Here is a 14212-nt window from a genome sequence, read left to right on the forward strand (position 1 = left end):
TTCAAGGTCACAAAAAATTATAATACTAAGTATTAAATTAAATTGATATTATAAAGATATAAGGATACAAAGAAAAAGCAAAGATATTTTGACAAATAAATAAATTAATATAATATTGTACAAATATTTTAGATGCTTACTATTTATTATGGATAACAATTTTTGATTTCCATAAATTCTAATTCAAAATATATATGTTCTTGTGAGAATATTATAGTCTCCCTGTAATTGCTTAGTCTTCAACCAAACCCTCCTGTTCTAGAACCAAAAAACAATTTTGCTGGACTATAGTCCTAAAGATCTAGCCAGCATTCTCTTCTCAGGTTCAATGTTAGCACCTTGAATCAAGAAAATCAAAAGATTCATCTTCAACAGATATAGACAACCACAGTCTGGTTACACGAATCAAAATCTTCCGGTCCGTCTTTGTACTGTTAAGGCTTGTCATGTTTTGATACGACACGACCTCATCCACCATTGCCATGTTGTGATGACGAATGAATAAGGGACTCTGCACCTACATTTTTTATAAACAAATTAAAAAAGTGTATTATTATGACACTCCTTATAATGGGCAACATTAAATTTAAACATTACCTAGGAGTTATATCAAAAAATAGCACAACTATATTGCTGACAAACAAATGACAGCACATCTATATGAAATGCCAACATATGACATATTTGATGATATAAAACCTATATCACCAATTGATTCAAATTATAGAAAACAACACTTCAGCTAACAGACAGGGAGGGAGGGAGATTTTAGGTAACCCTGCACTACTTTTGCCACGTTATCATAAGTATAAACAAATTCATCATCTTTCAATGCTACAATGTAATCCAGAGGAGCAAGTCGTTCATGGTTGTCCCAAGCGTAGTCTGTTAAGGTATATAAGACCTTATAAAATAAATAATCTAGGCAAAATATTTAAAACTAACCACCAATTAATAACACCAGACCTTCCATTATATTAGATTCCCGAGAATACTTTGGTAATACTTTTAATGATTATATCTCAACTATTTGGGACATAAAAAGTCACACAACAGTCTGTTATTATTATAGGCATTTTTAGTAGTCAAGACTTGAATATATATAAATATAGTAGCAGGAACATAAACACAGTAGCAGCAGTTGGAGGTTACTTCGCTTTTAGTCAATCAAGTAAATACAATGAAAATAATTACAATATATATATAGCCAAAATATAATCTTTAAGCGAAATAAAAAGCAAGCTCGACAATTAAATGCTAACTAACCTGGTGATCAGTTCTTGAATCGGTCAAAATGAGGAGACGGGGTCACTAAACAACGTCTGCAACTGATTAGTAAAAGTACCGGGAGTGTGACGGCCAGCAATAGCATTGGCACCCGTGTACTAAGCAAATTTCAACACCGCTCTCTAACCATAGGGCCTGGCAGACTGGACAATAATGTCCTGGGGGTTCTCCATGGCAACACTGACTCTGGCTGCCATCTGAAGCTTCTCCCATGTCTTGCCCAAATTGATAATATAAATACCTACTCATTAAAATACACCTAATCAAGCCAACACAATAAACTATCTAATCACTCTATATCCTATCTGACCCTTAAAGTACACAATTCCGACATAAGCTACTCCCAGATTTAACCAATATCAAGACATATATACAACGAAACTAATTATTCATCCTTCACGGGAGTAATAAACAACATTTATTAAAATTATTAATTTACCGAGATTAAAATTTCTATGTGAGCGCGATATACCAAATATGTTTGGTTTGGTTTGATTTATATATCGGATATAAGAAAGTAAAGAAAAACAAGAAAGAAACAAAATGTGATGTAAAAAGTACCATCGTTGCGGCGCTTGAAGACATAACGTTCCATTTGAAAGTCACAATTTTTGGCACCGAGATGCACCTCAGCCGCCAACATCTTCTGAATGTCGGCCTCTTTGGAAGTGAGTTCTCTAGCTATGCCGCCGCTCGCCATTTTCAGATTTCGATCAACTCACTTTAAGCGGCAAGCTCGACTTGTGCATATGTGTTGTATATAGATATATAGATGACCCAAAATTGGTTTTGTCTGCAATCTCTATTGGGAGAGAGAGTCCTGAACAGGAGATTACAACTACAGGGCAGCGTATAAGTGGGTGAAATGGATTGAAATTCATCAAAGATATTATTAAGACAAACGAGATATGTAGAATAAATAAGCCAGATAGGATGTTCCCACGTTATGAGAGCATTAGAGCAAGGATTGACAAATATACCCAAGTATAGTGTTACAAGAGTCACAGCGACGACGCACTAAATGCCAGCTACGAATTTTTTAACTCGAAACATCAAGAATTGTGATATGCTAATTCCCAAATACCACATAACTTTTAGGCAAATGTTACTGTGATGCATAAGTTTCGGTGATGCCACCCAGTCAGTTAACAGCTCGAAACACAACTTGCTAGGAAAACATTTGCAGAAAAAGAAGCCGCAAAAGGAAAACTTGAAACTGGATAGAGCCGCATAAGCAACTTAACAATTTTTATACTTGCCAAGTAACTGATTTTATTTCACAGCTTCTTCAGTGAGGCTTTTAAGTGTGGCTGAAGGCTTACAGATCCAGTTGCCATTTCAACTTCATAGGTGAGTTCTCCATCAACCAGCTTAAAAGTCCGAGTAATATCCTTCACCTGTTTGTAACAAGAGAAACATGAAATATTTTTAGCTTCACCTTCACCTGTTTGTAACAAGAGAAACATGAAATATTTTTAGCTTCTCCAGTAATGCCAAAATTTAACCTTTTTATCCAAATTTTGCTATGAATGTACATATGTTCAACTATGGAAACAGAGCCACTCTAACCCAGAGAAATTAGTTCAGGAAACAGAGGATATGCGCTAGATAAAATATGTGCAGTATCACTGAGGAGCAGAGGCTGCAAATTATCTCCTCAGTCCTCATTGTGCAGGCGTCAAGAGTATAATAAATGAAAAGGAAAGACAATCTCAAACTTATCAACCACACAAAAACCGACTGCTAGAATCCGGCAAACGTTCAATTACCAATAGCAACAACTGTCTGATCTCTGCTAAAATTCTCAATTGTTGATAGGGCTTTTAATTAGCACCACAACAAATTAATATCTGCCTAACAAATATCGTGCACTTGTATGCTCCAGTGACCATATAATACCTTAGCAGCATTGCCCACGAGTTCACTCCTAAGCTTCACCGCTTTCTCTTCTGCATCAAATGTTCCTTTCTGGAACCAGTAAATCCAATTAACACAACAACACAACAAAAACAATACTCGAAAAGAACACGAAAAAAGCGGTATACCAAAAAACGTGAATAAAAAGTAGAACTACAAAATATACCTATGTTGGCTTATCCAAGTGCATATAGTCAGCCTCAAAATAAAAAAATCAATAAAGAAAACTGCATATAGTAATTTGACAGTGTCAGTACTCTGATGCATACGTGTAGTACAACATTATCTGACATATATTCCATATTTTTTGTAATCTAAAAATAATTAATGTACAAAGTATTATTTCTTTCAACTCTGAAAATTAAAGGCAAAGAAAAGAATTTTTAATTTAGAAGTAGAATAAATCATAAATATTTGTTACAGAAACCGAAATGTGAATCCGAATAGAAAGCCGTGACAAATTTTCATGTTAATTCTCGTCAAAATGTTTAAATCAATATCTAAAAGAGATGTTAAGATTTTAACTCAAATTTATGTAAAGATTGATGAAAAAATCCCCCTCTTTATTTTTATGCTGGCTCCGCCACTGTTTACAAGTAACAAGTGATATCCAAACTTAACAACTGAAGGCAAGTAATGACTAACCTGCATGATCTTTTGGACTAAGACTATCCCCAGCCTTAGCTCCTGGATCTCGACTGGAAGATCTGATTAGAAATCGCAACCAGCATTAGTAAAGGCAATGGAATCAAATAAAACAGATTCACAAGAGCGAATATAGCTTACATTCGATATAGTACCATATAGACACGCCTACTTAATTCATACTCCCCAACAATAGTTCCTGCAACAATTCCTCTAGCTCCGCGATATGGAAAATCATACCATCTAGTTCTAGATTTCAGGAAACTTTCTAGAAAATCGTGCAAGGATGTATCACCTGCCACTGTAACAACAATAGAAAAAATAAACAGAATGCTGTAATAATTATTCCATTCGTTAAAATCGAAACAATTGTTCTTTTTTACACTGGATTAGTATTTGATTTAAGACCAATGTATCACCTCAAAGTCTTACCATATTCACTCTTCTATTTCTAATATATCATTCTATTTTATCATAATAAATAATCATTTGTGTGTGAAATATAAGGTGTCAAACATACTACTAAGTACGAACTAAGTTGTATAAATTCCAGCAAAACTGTGAGCTGAATACTAAGCCACTTAAGATTATTATTATTCGTTAAATTAACAACGCTATGATAAAATTGTAAGAACTACTCTGCAAACTTGAAAATTGACATCAGTAATCAGCCAAACATTCAAAACAACAAACCACCAAAATATGAAAGCTATGAATTTACAACAACATTCTTTCCAGAATTCCCGAGGATTCAATTTCAGCAAACGCGACAATTCTCGATTAAGCAAATCGACAACACGTTGCGACTCAATAGGATCCAATCCACATCAGCAGCCAATCCGATCCAGAAGCAACCGCCTCATCATGTGGCAAATATTTTACAAAATTGCCACTCCACGTCTAATTAGGCACCGAAGCGTCGTCTTTCCGTGTGAGCCTGTTTCCGGCGGTCGCAGACGATGCGACGGCGCTGGAATCGGAGTGACGGAGAGAATCGGAGAGTTTTTGTGCTGATGAATTAGGGTTTTTGGGGACGAATTGTTGTTTTCTAGGATTGAATGCGCCTCTTGAGCCTTCGTTTTTGTTGTGTGTGTAGCGATTAGACATTGTGTATGTATGTGTGTATAACTCTGTGATTCTTGTGTGGAGTTTGATGCGTCTGGCAGCAGTGTCTTTTAGAGATGCATATGTATGTACTGGGAATTGGTTTTGTCTGCAATGGAGAGAGAGTCCTAACAGGACACGGTTTTTTAGACAGTAGTATAGCACGAGCACGGAAAGACGAAACGGAGAGACGAAACCAAAAAATGTGAACAAAACGTAGGACTACAAATTATACCCATGTTGGCTTATTATAGTATAGTATAGATATGTTCAATTTAGTCAATTTAGTCAACCCCAACCGGAGATGCTACTCTCTCCATTTTAAACTATATGTCCACTTTTAAAAAAAAAACACAAAAAGATGACGGTTTATAAATTAATTATATCAAATGATTATAATGTATGGAATGAGATTGATCTAAATAACATATGTGTAAAATAGAATTGATTTTGAAAATATAATTTTAGACTGAAAGTTGAAACGACACAACTAAATTGAAGGAAAATTTATTCTTAAAAATTAGAGCTTTTTTTCGTAACTGTCTAACCATTTTGAAATTTTTTACAAAAATAACTTTCAATATTTTTAAAAATACCATTTTTTATAAATTATTTATAAAAATACGACTTGCGACTTCTGCAACCTCATTTGCAACCACATTTAACAACAATTGCAACAACTTGCAATTTCTTTGCAACACCATTTGCAACAGTTGCAAATTAGAAATTTCATTTGCAATTTATGCAAACTCATTTGCAAGTTGCAAATTCATTTGCAACTTCATTTGCAACAGTTGCAAAATGAGATTGCAGAAATTGCAAGCCGTATTTTTGTAAATAATTTGAAAAAAATTATATTTTTAAAAAAAATTAACTTGACAGTATTTTTATAAATAATTTCTAAAAAATTAGTATATTTATAAATATTCCTAAAAATTAACATGTAAATTAAAACAGATATATGGAGTATTACATTGCATTTCAATTGTGTACGTGTAACATGTTAGCGTGTTTTATGTAATATGAGTTTCTTGATGATTTTTTTTTAAAATTACGTATTAACTAATCAGAATACAAGATTATTTTTTCCTTTTCTTTGTAGAAATATGGATTATCACTCAAATATAAATTGAATATTTTTGTTAATTAGAAAATTGAATATTTTATCGTTTTTAATATATAATTAAAATAAAATAAATTAATTAATATATCTTGTTAAATGGGAGTACTGCTATTACAAAACCATGTTTAAATTATGATTTATTGAAAAATCACCGATTAATTTATAAATAATTTTTAGAAAATATTACATAGAAATTTGATTAATTTTTTTCTATAAATTTTGTAGAGGTCAACTACATAATTTTAATTCCCAACTGAGTAGTAATTTTAATAATCCTCAAAAAGACCAAGAATTAATTATTGGCCCACGTTGCTGACTTGTCAAACACCCATTGGACCAAGCTATGCGGTATCCGACCAGCTCACCCGAGTTCAATTGCAGTCCTAAATACACACAAGACACAACACAACTCGATAGTACTAGAATAATACTACTCCTATATCCAATACCTTGTGTATCTGAATCCGAAGACCAGGAACTAGTTTCACCAACAGTAATAAAGAAGTCAAGAACTGGGTGATTATTACATGTGATGATGATGTTGTGTTCTGGTGATAAAAATATAGGTTTAGCTACATGGGCCATCATGTTTCTCTTAATTTCTCCGACCCTTTTCTCTACCTCGTCAATTTCTGCTCTTGATCCCAAATGGGCTGCTAAGAAGAAGCGGATGAGTCTCAAAGTTAGAGATATGTATGTGACTTTGAATTTTTGCATAGCCTTTTTGCTCATTTTCTTGTTTATGATCTATTTGATTCCCCTTTATTGATGCTGATTCATGTTATCTTATGTAATTGTTTGTGGATTGTGTTTGGTGATGTATAATTGAATGTAATGTTTATGATTGTTGGTGAATTTTTCAATTTGGGGTAAATCTTGAGGTTTGATTTTAGTTGTTTTTTGTGGTTGTGCAGGTTTTATCATGCCTATGATAACTACTTGACACATGCTTTTCCGGTTAGTTGAAGTTAAAGTTGCTATAATTATGCATTGGTTTTGCTTTTAAGGGTAGAAATTTGATTATGGTTGTTGTCGGTTAACAAAAAAGTGGAATTGCAGCATGATGAACTTAAACCTATGTCCAAATCGTTCACAGACTCTCTTGGCGAGCTTGGCAATTTGAAGGTCGTGACCGACTTAGAAACATCATAATAGTTATCCGCCAGTTGGTAGATTATCTAACTTTTTGCTTGTATCTGTTTCAGCTTGAACACTTATCGAAACAGTACAAGGGATTAGCCCTTACCCTTATTGAGTCACTATCGAGGTACACTATCTCTGTAATTCTCTTCTTGGCACTCTCTGTCTATGTTGCGACCAATGTGTATTTATACTTTGTTTTCTGGTTCCCTCTATATAGTTTAATACTTTACTTGATTACGTCTTTGATGATCATTTTCTTATCCTAGTCTTGTTATCATGGGGAACATCACAGAGTTTGAAAGAGCAGTCAATTGGCTATCTGACAACCTTACATTCGATGTTGATGTGAGGGTCAATCTTTTTGAGGTATGCTTATCGAAAAGCCTTTGTCACATTAAGAAGCTTTTTTCGAATTACACAGTTCAAAATTTCCCTGGTATACCCTTTATGGCAAGAAGCTTTTTTTCGATTTAAGCAGTTCAAATTTTTCTCTGGTATATAGCCTCATAAACGAGTGATGATAATCATAGGTTTAGTCAAAGTAATTCGATTTAATTTCTCCCTCCATTTCTATTGTGTAGTGCAACATAAGAGTTCTTGGAGGACTTGTTTCTGCTCATATACTTGCAACTGATTCTACAAACAGGTTGGGTCAAAGAGTCTACAACAACGAGCTGCTCAGCCTTGCTGAAGATTTAGGGCAAAGATTTCTTCCGGCATTTAATACACCCACTGGATTGCCATATGCATGGGTTAATTTGAAGGTACTTTTGGCAATGTAGATTTTTGGATAATTTGTACATTTACCATTCTTGAATGTTACTTTAGGAAACTAATATTTTGCATTAAAGATTGATTGGTTTACAATTGTGTGACTATATTTAACATATTGCTTTTAAAAACTATCTATCTAGCCTGTATAGTTTTATTTGCGTCTTATAAGGTGTAGGTGCATATATCATTCTACTATTGTTCTTACCTTTTACAGGACATACTTGACATCTTTACATAAATATTTCTTTAAACAGTGGAGTGCATGAAAATGGTTTATTGGTTTTGTTTGTAAGAAGGATAATGACACCGCATCAATGCGGAATTCTATGGACAGTATGGCGTAATGGAGAATGAGACAGCTGAGACAAGCACTTCCGGATGTGGTGAGGAACATATATTGGCAGTTTAGGAAGCTATCATTGAATTTTATGTCCAAAGGCCAACTATTAAACCTTTTTGCGGGTTCAGGTTCACTTATTCTAGAAATGGGAGCATTATCACGATTGACGGGGGACCGCAGATATGAAATTGCTGCTTTGCGTGCTCTTCGTAAGTTGTGGAGCATGCGTAGTTCTTTAAATCTTTTGGGAACCACTCTGGATGTGGAAAGTGGAGAATGGCTTGAGCACTCATCCGGAATTGGGGCTGGTATGTGCAAAGTCTACCTCTTAATCCTTCTTCCCTGCAAAACGTTTTTTTTTTCCATTTTGAATCATATAGATTCTTGTCTTATTACAATTGATGATATATTTGGTATAATAGTGTAAGTGTATTTTGTTAATATTCACCCATAACTCTGTTATATTACTAAAAGATGATATTGAAGTGCTGTAAGCTGTTTATGTTGAGATCCAATTTCCTACTTTTCTGAATGCAACACATTTCTTTTGAACTTCTTTAAATGCCTCGATATCTAATATGTTTGTGTTACTGTATCACCTTATTTGTTCTTCTACAGGTGTTGATTCTTTTTATGAGTATCTGATCAAAGCACATATTCTTTTTGGAAAGGATGAATTTTGGATGATGTTCCAGTCTGCTTATCTTGGTGTGCAGAAATATTTCAGACATGGGCCATGGTACTTCGATCAGTTCTTGTTTACAACCAATATATTAAATGTTACTGCTTATGCAAGACATGAGTATTATTTCAGACATTTAATGGAAAAATGATCGATTTGATCTCTTTATTATTGGAAACAAAAAAATACTAGTATTTGAAACCAAAGAATGATTTGCTACTCTGGCAGGTACCATGAAGCTGATATGAGGACAGGAATGGCAACCTTTTGGCAACTTACTAGCCTTCAAGCATTTTGGCCTGGAGTGCAGGTAGGTTCAGACAATTTGATCTTTTGGGCAGTTGTGCAAACTCCACCTATTGTAACCGTCTTTATGGTAATTAGGTTTTTGTTGGGGATATCGCAGCCGCTAATTCTTCGCATCGCGAGTTTTTTTATGTGTGGGAGAAATTCGGTGTACTACCCGAAAGGTATCATGCATGTGCTTATTAAATTCACAGAATTGTCTATAATTAGTTTATCATGGACCCAGTTTGCTCTCAAGGTTCTTTACTGTTTTAGTTTTTCACTGGCTTGAAATATAACAATTCAGCGTTGTTTATTAAGGTATTTGTTGGAACATCGCATGGTACACCCAACTGAGAGATATTATCCTCTACGCCCCGAGTTAGCAGAGTCCACATTCTACCTCTATCAAGCAACTAAAGGTTAGCAGCTGTTCTACTGATTTTAGTTCTTGATTTGATTGAATGTAACTCTCTGAGCAAAGCCTAGGCAATGAGATTCTTCATCTCTTTCCCTCCCATCTCTCTCCCTACATATATTAGTGCAGTCAACTAACATACATTGACTTACGCTACAACCAGTACTCATATTGTGCATTATACATCTGAAGTTTTAGACTGCATTTGATTTTTGAAAATTTGACGAGTCAGCTGTTAACAGATCCCTGGTACATGGAGGTAGGAGAATCAATTGTAAACTCTCTTAATCAATACACAAAGGTTGAAGGTGGATTTGCAAGCATTAGAGATGTGACAACTATGCAATTAGAAGATCATCAGCACAGTTTCTTCCTCGCTGAGACGTGAGTATTCTGAATATCTGGTTTTTCTGTATAATTTGTAAAGATGTTGTACTTAATCTCATTTGGTTTTTGTGGATCTATTTCTACCGGGTTTTGGCTTTCAATAAAAGTTCATTAGCTATCTTTTCCAGTGCATCTTGATTTGTCTCATTTTGTTTTCTATTTATTGTAGGTGCAAGTATCTATATCTTCTCTTTGATGACTCATTTTTGTCTGGGCGGAATTACGTATTCACAACGGAAGGTCATCCTCTTCCAGTTTTGAGTTCTTGGCATGAGAGGCTTCCCCAGACATACCTCCCAAGCAACTGGACTTCTTCTGAGGTAATCTCTACCTTTCTGCATACTGTATTTCTTGAAAAGCTTTCAAACAGTCAAACCTTTTGTTTGGTGATAGTTTTGGTTTATAATGGTAGCCATTGTTATTTAAGGTTTAAGGTGAGAAGCGCACTGAGGTGCAAAGGTTTCTAACAAAATCTACGCGCCATGAAGTGAGGCACACATCTCATCGAAGTTAGGCACACGAGTTACAATAATTTATTGTATTTACACACGCATGACGCATACTACATGTAAACTGAGTAATTACTAAATAAAGCATATTAAGAAGTTAATAATGAATTTATGTAATTAAGGAATTTATTACCTTTAACAGCAAGAATAATAATAATTCTAATAGCAGTAATAACATATCCAAACAAAAGTGCATACACTAAATTAATATTTACAAGTTGAATACACAACAAAATACTCCCTCCGTTTCAAATTAGATGTCCACTTTCAAAAAATCACACAGTTTAAGAAAAGTGGATGTTCACAACTTAATTGCATTAAATGATCAAAATATGTGGAGTGAGATTGATCTAGGAAATATAAATAAAAGATATGTGGAGTAGAATTGACTTAGGAAATATGAATTTGCATTGAAAGTTGAAGTGGACAAGTAATTTGAAATAAAAAAATTTCTTAAAAGTGGACATGTAAATTGAAACGGAGGGAGTAATAAAGACTTGCTGCTCAACATATTTAAATTGTTTTATATAGAACGTATAATTTTGTATCTCTATCAGATGAATTTTCAGCAAAACGTTTAAGAGTAAATTCTACATAAATATGTGAAATGTGTGTTTGCAAAAGATTAGAACCATAAATTAACTTACAAATTTTGTTTGTTATATATGTATATTCATTTATATCCATAATTAACAAACACATTTAAAAAAGTAGTAGCAGCAGATTGTGTAAGGTAAGCAGAAGTTATTGCAACGATGAGAGGAGTTTGTAACAGATCGGCCTTCTGGTGGTAGCCTCTCATTAGGCATACCTATAACAACAGTGGTGGTAGCGAACTAGCTAGCTGTGTCCGGTTAATTACTTGCGAGTTTCTGTCTTCGTCCTCCTTTACTCTAAATTGATGCAGATATGAACAAAAAGAAAATGAGTCAATTCCTACCGATTGTTTGTGCATGATAATATTAGCTAATGTTCCGAGAATGATATCTCATTTTGTGCAGAGTATACACCAAGCTAAACGAACAAGTGCAATGTCCTCACGCATCTGCCCTGCTATTCCATTAAACTCTCAGCACCCTAATCGACAGATCGAGAGTGCTTGCCATGTCTTAGATGCCCGTGAAGATCACAGATGTCTAACTGATGAGGATTGCGGAGTTGATGGTATGAGTTGTAGGCGAAGAACTTGCAGTATAGCAGGTTATTGTGGCCTATGGTTGATCATATAAAGTCCATCGAAACTAAAATTCTTTTGCACCAAATCAATAAGCTCTGACATGGTTCAGGACTGCCTGCAATATCTCTTACTCATACAAATGTTGAATTTAAATCATAGCAGGGAGAGAAAAAGTATAGTAGATATGTACACAAGCCATGTAACTTCACAATTTCATACTCCACATGTATGTCTGATACACACAGCCAAGTAGATGCACACATCTTTTGACAGAAGACACACAAACAATTTACTGATTTACTCCGACATTCTTGTGTATCGGATTCCATTAGTCCCATGGTCGGGAACTAATGATTTAGATATATTAGTCACTTGATTTTTTGACCTTCGCAAAAAAAAAAAAAAAATTGATCACGTGATTAAAAATATAATTTTTCCTGACTAAAAACAAAACTGATATTTATGTCTCTGATCATTTTTTTCTTTTAATTTCTAAACGTGTCTGAAAATCAGGTGATTAACATATCCAAATATGAATTATGATCATATTGACAGATTAAATCTCGTTGAAAACAAGATGTGTGCGAGGGGATAAATGATTGAAACAAAGGATCGTGATGATTATTTTTTATTTTATTTATTTTTGTCAGGGATCGTGATGATTAATTGAATGAATAGATTGTGTGGCTATGAGTGAATAATTATACGAAAAAGGGGAAACGAGGAAATGTGGATCACACAAAATTGACAAGACGTGAAGGAGGTGAATTGGGATGATTAGTCTTGTTGATGCAGCTCTTTCATGGTCTATTTATTAACCACCATCTAGTGATGAATGGTGAAGCATAGCCTAACGACCAACCTAATATACAAAGTTCAATTGCCATGTGATGGGCAAATAGTTGGATATTGACAAACTTTAGGTTGTTTGGAACTTGGAAGTAACAAGTTACTCATTTTATTTAGCAAAAACAAAACAAGTTACTCATTTTGTAGTTGCAATATGTTAGGTTATTAAGATTTATTTATTTTAACATCTATAAAAATATTAGAGGTCAATGTTCCAAAAATGTTTTATGTTTATCTAGTTCTTTTGATCTATGGCTTAAATATTTTATAATTTTTTTATATAATTTGAAAATCGATTCAGCTTGATTTGATCTAAAAAGATAATAAATATTTAAAACTCACAAACCGAGTTCTGAGTCTTTTGATATTATTTATGATATAAAGATTTATGTCTCATACTCTATAGAAGTAAGAAAAGTATTTAATTTTTTTGTTATTCAAGTTTTGAGTCTTTTCGTATAAATTTTGATCGAAATCTACAAAAATCAAATTGTGACCGAAGTCATTTATGTGAAATATAAGATTCAACATTTTATATATCTGTGATATAATAAATAAAATGGAAGTTTTAAATTAATTATTTATTGATACGATGTTTTGAATTTTGACACCTATGCTTAGGTGAATTCTGTTTATCAAAAAAAATTTGTATGATCAAAATTCTCGAATGTCAAAATTAAAATATTTATAAAAATAAGAAGCGACTAAATTGTTTAGGATGAATAAAAGATTACGTAGATGGAGTCATGGAGATCGCAGACTTGTGTAACATTAGGGATGAGTAAAACCGAACCGAAACCGGAACCGAAACCATAAAAAACCGAACAAAACCGCACCATTAAAAACCGAACCAACTAATAACCAAACCGAATAAAAACCGAACCAATAATATGGTTGCGGTTTGGTTTTAGATTTTTTTAAACCGAATACAAACCGAACCGAATAAAATTATATATATTTTTTATATATATTTATATATTAATTCTACTATTTTGTAATATTATTCTCTACATTCTATTTTATAACTATCATCAGGTGCTCATCTATTCCCTGACTTCTGTAATTGTTTATATGCATATGTGGCACTAGCCATTCCATTCTGTATATTGTACAAAGTTACATAAGATGTGTTCTTGTGATTTTTACATTAGGAATCAGATTACATTCAATCACAGCATGTCTGGCAAGAGTTGTGCAGTCACTTCCTCTGCATATTTTTATGTCGATGTTTACTGATGTTAATTGCAATACTAGTACTAGTCTTACTAAAATTAGATAAATAAACACAACAAAAAAACATTATATATGTTCGGTTTTGAAAGCGAAACCGCACCATTTAAAACCGAAACCGAATTAAAAAAACCGAACCGCACCATTCATATATGTAGGGCTGTAAATCGATACGGACTATCCGGTGTCTCGGCTCATATCCGGCTCGAAAATATGATACATGTCTCATATCTGTTTTGAGAACGATCCAAATCTGGCGAAAAAATTAAGTCCGTATAATATATGATCCCGGATACGAGCACACCTATACCCGCTCAGATTCGGTCTCATATAATTTTTCAT

At 33.7% G+C, this 14212-nt stretch overlaps 1 protein-coding gene and 1 long non-coding RNA gene across 6 annotated transcripts; one reads left to right on the plus strand and one right to left on the minus strand.

Moving 5' to 3' along the window:
- Positions 1 to 180: 180 nt before the first annotated feature.
- Positions 181 to 5122, minus strand: LOC135147688 (uncharacterized). 4 transcript variants are annotated; one of them, XR_010285417.1, is made up of 8 exons: positions 4577 to 5122; positions 4005 to 4150; positions 3850 to 3911; positions 3371 to 3431; positions 3187 to 3255; positions 1849 to 2684; positions 1267 to 1528; positions 181 to 517 (listed from the first exon to the last, which is right to left on the minus strand). It is a non-coding gene; the product is annotated as an uncharacterized LOC135147688 (long non-coding RNA). The 4 variants fall into 4 exon arrangements; XR_010285415.1 differs by having other exon boundaries at positions 182 to 517; positions 3991 to 4150; positions 4577 to 5121; XR_010285418.1 differs by lacking the exon at positions 3371 to 3431 and having other exon boundaries at positions 182 to 517; positions 4577 to 5121.
- A 1360-nt stretch (positions 5123 to 6482) lies between these two features.
- LOC108196936 (alpha-mannosidase I MNS5) lies at positions 6483 to 12099 on the plus strand. Of its 2 annotated transcripts, none has more exons than XM_017364440.2 (15): positions 6483 to 6769; positions 6991 to 7033; positions 7136 to 7201; positions 7282 to 7343; positions 7486 to 7585; positions 7801 to 7983; positions 8328 to 8376; positions 8462 to 8641; positions 8952 to 9072; positions 9244 to 9325; positions 9400 to 9485; positions 9622 to 9722; positions 9961 to 10102; positions 10275 to 10425; positions 11616 to 12099. In XM_017364440.2, the coding sequence occupies exons 1-15, from the start codon at positions 6609 to 6611 to the stop codon at positions 11841 to 11843; spliced, it is 1755 nt and encodes a 584-aa protein (XP_017219929.1). In that variant the 5' UTR covers positions 6483 to 6608; the 3' UTR covers positions 11844 to 12099. The 2 variants fall into 2 exon arrangements, with proteins under 2 accessions (XP_017219929.1, XP_017219930.1); XM_017364441.2 differs by having other exon boundaries at positions 6682 to 6769; positions 7125 to 7201.
- Positions 12100 to 14212: the final 2113 nt, after the last annotated feature.

The sequence above is a fragment of the Daucus carota genome, chromosome 7, assembly GCF_001625215.2.
Source record: "Daucus carota subsp. sativus chromosome 7, DH1 v3.0, whole genome shotgun sequence".
Classification (NCBI taxonomy): domain Eukaryota; kingdom Viridiplantae; phylum Streptophyta; class Magnoliopsida; order Apiales; family Apiaceae; genus Daucus; species Daucus carota.

What these genes read in the sequence shown, in the direction of transcription:
- LOC108196936 (XM_017364440.2), top strand. Translation starts at nt 6,609, where the DNA reads ATGATGATGTTGTGTTCTGGTGATAAAAATATAGGTTTAGCTACATGG. An exon ending in TATTTCAGACATGGGCCATG is followed by an intron (nt 9,073 to 9,243) that starts GTACTTCGATCA and finishes CTACTCTGGCAG; the next exon opens with GTACCATGAAGCTGATATGA. An exon ending in GCAACTGGACTTCTTCTGAG is followed by an intron (nt 10,426 to 11,615) that starts GTAATCTCTACC and finishes CATTTTGTGCAG; the next exon opens with AGTATACACCAAGCTAAACG.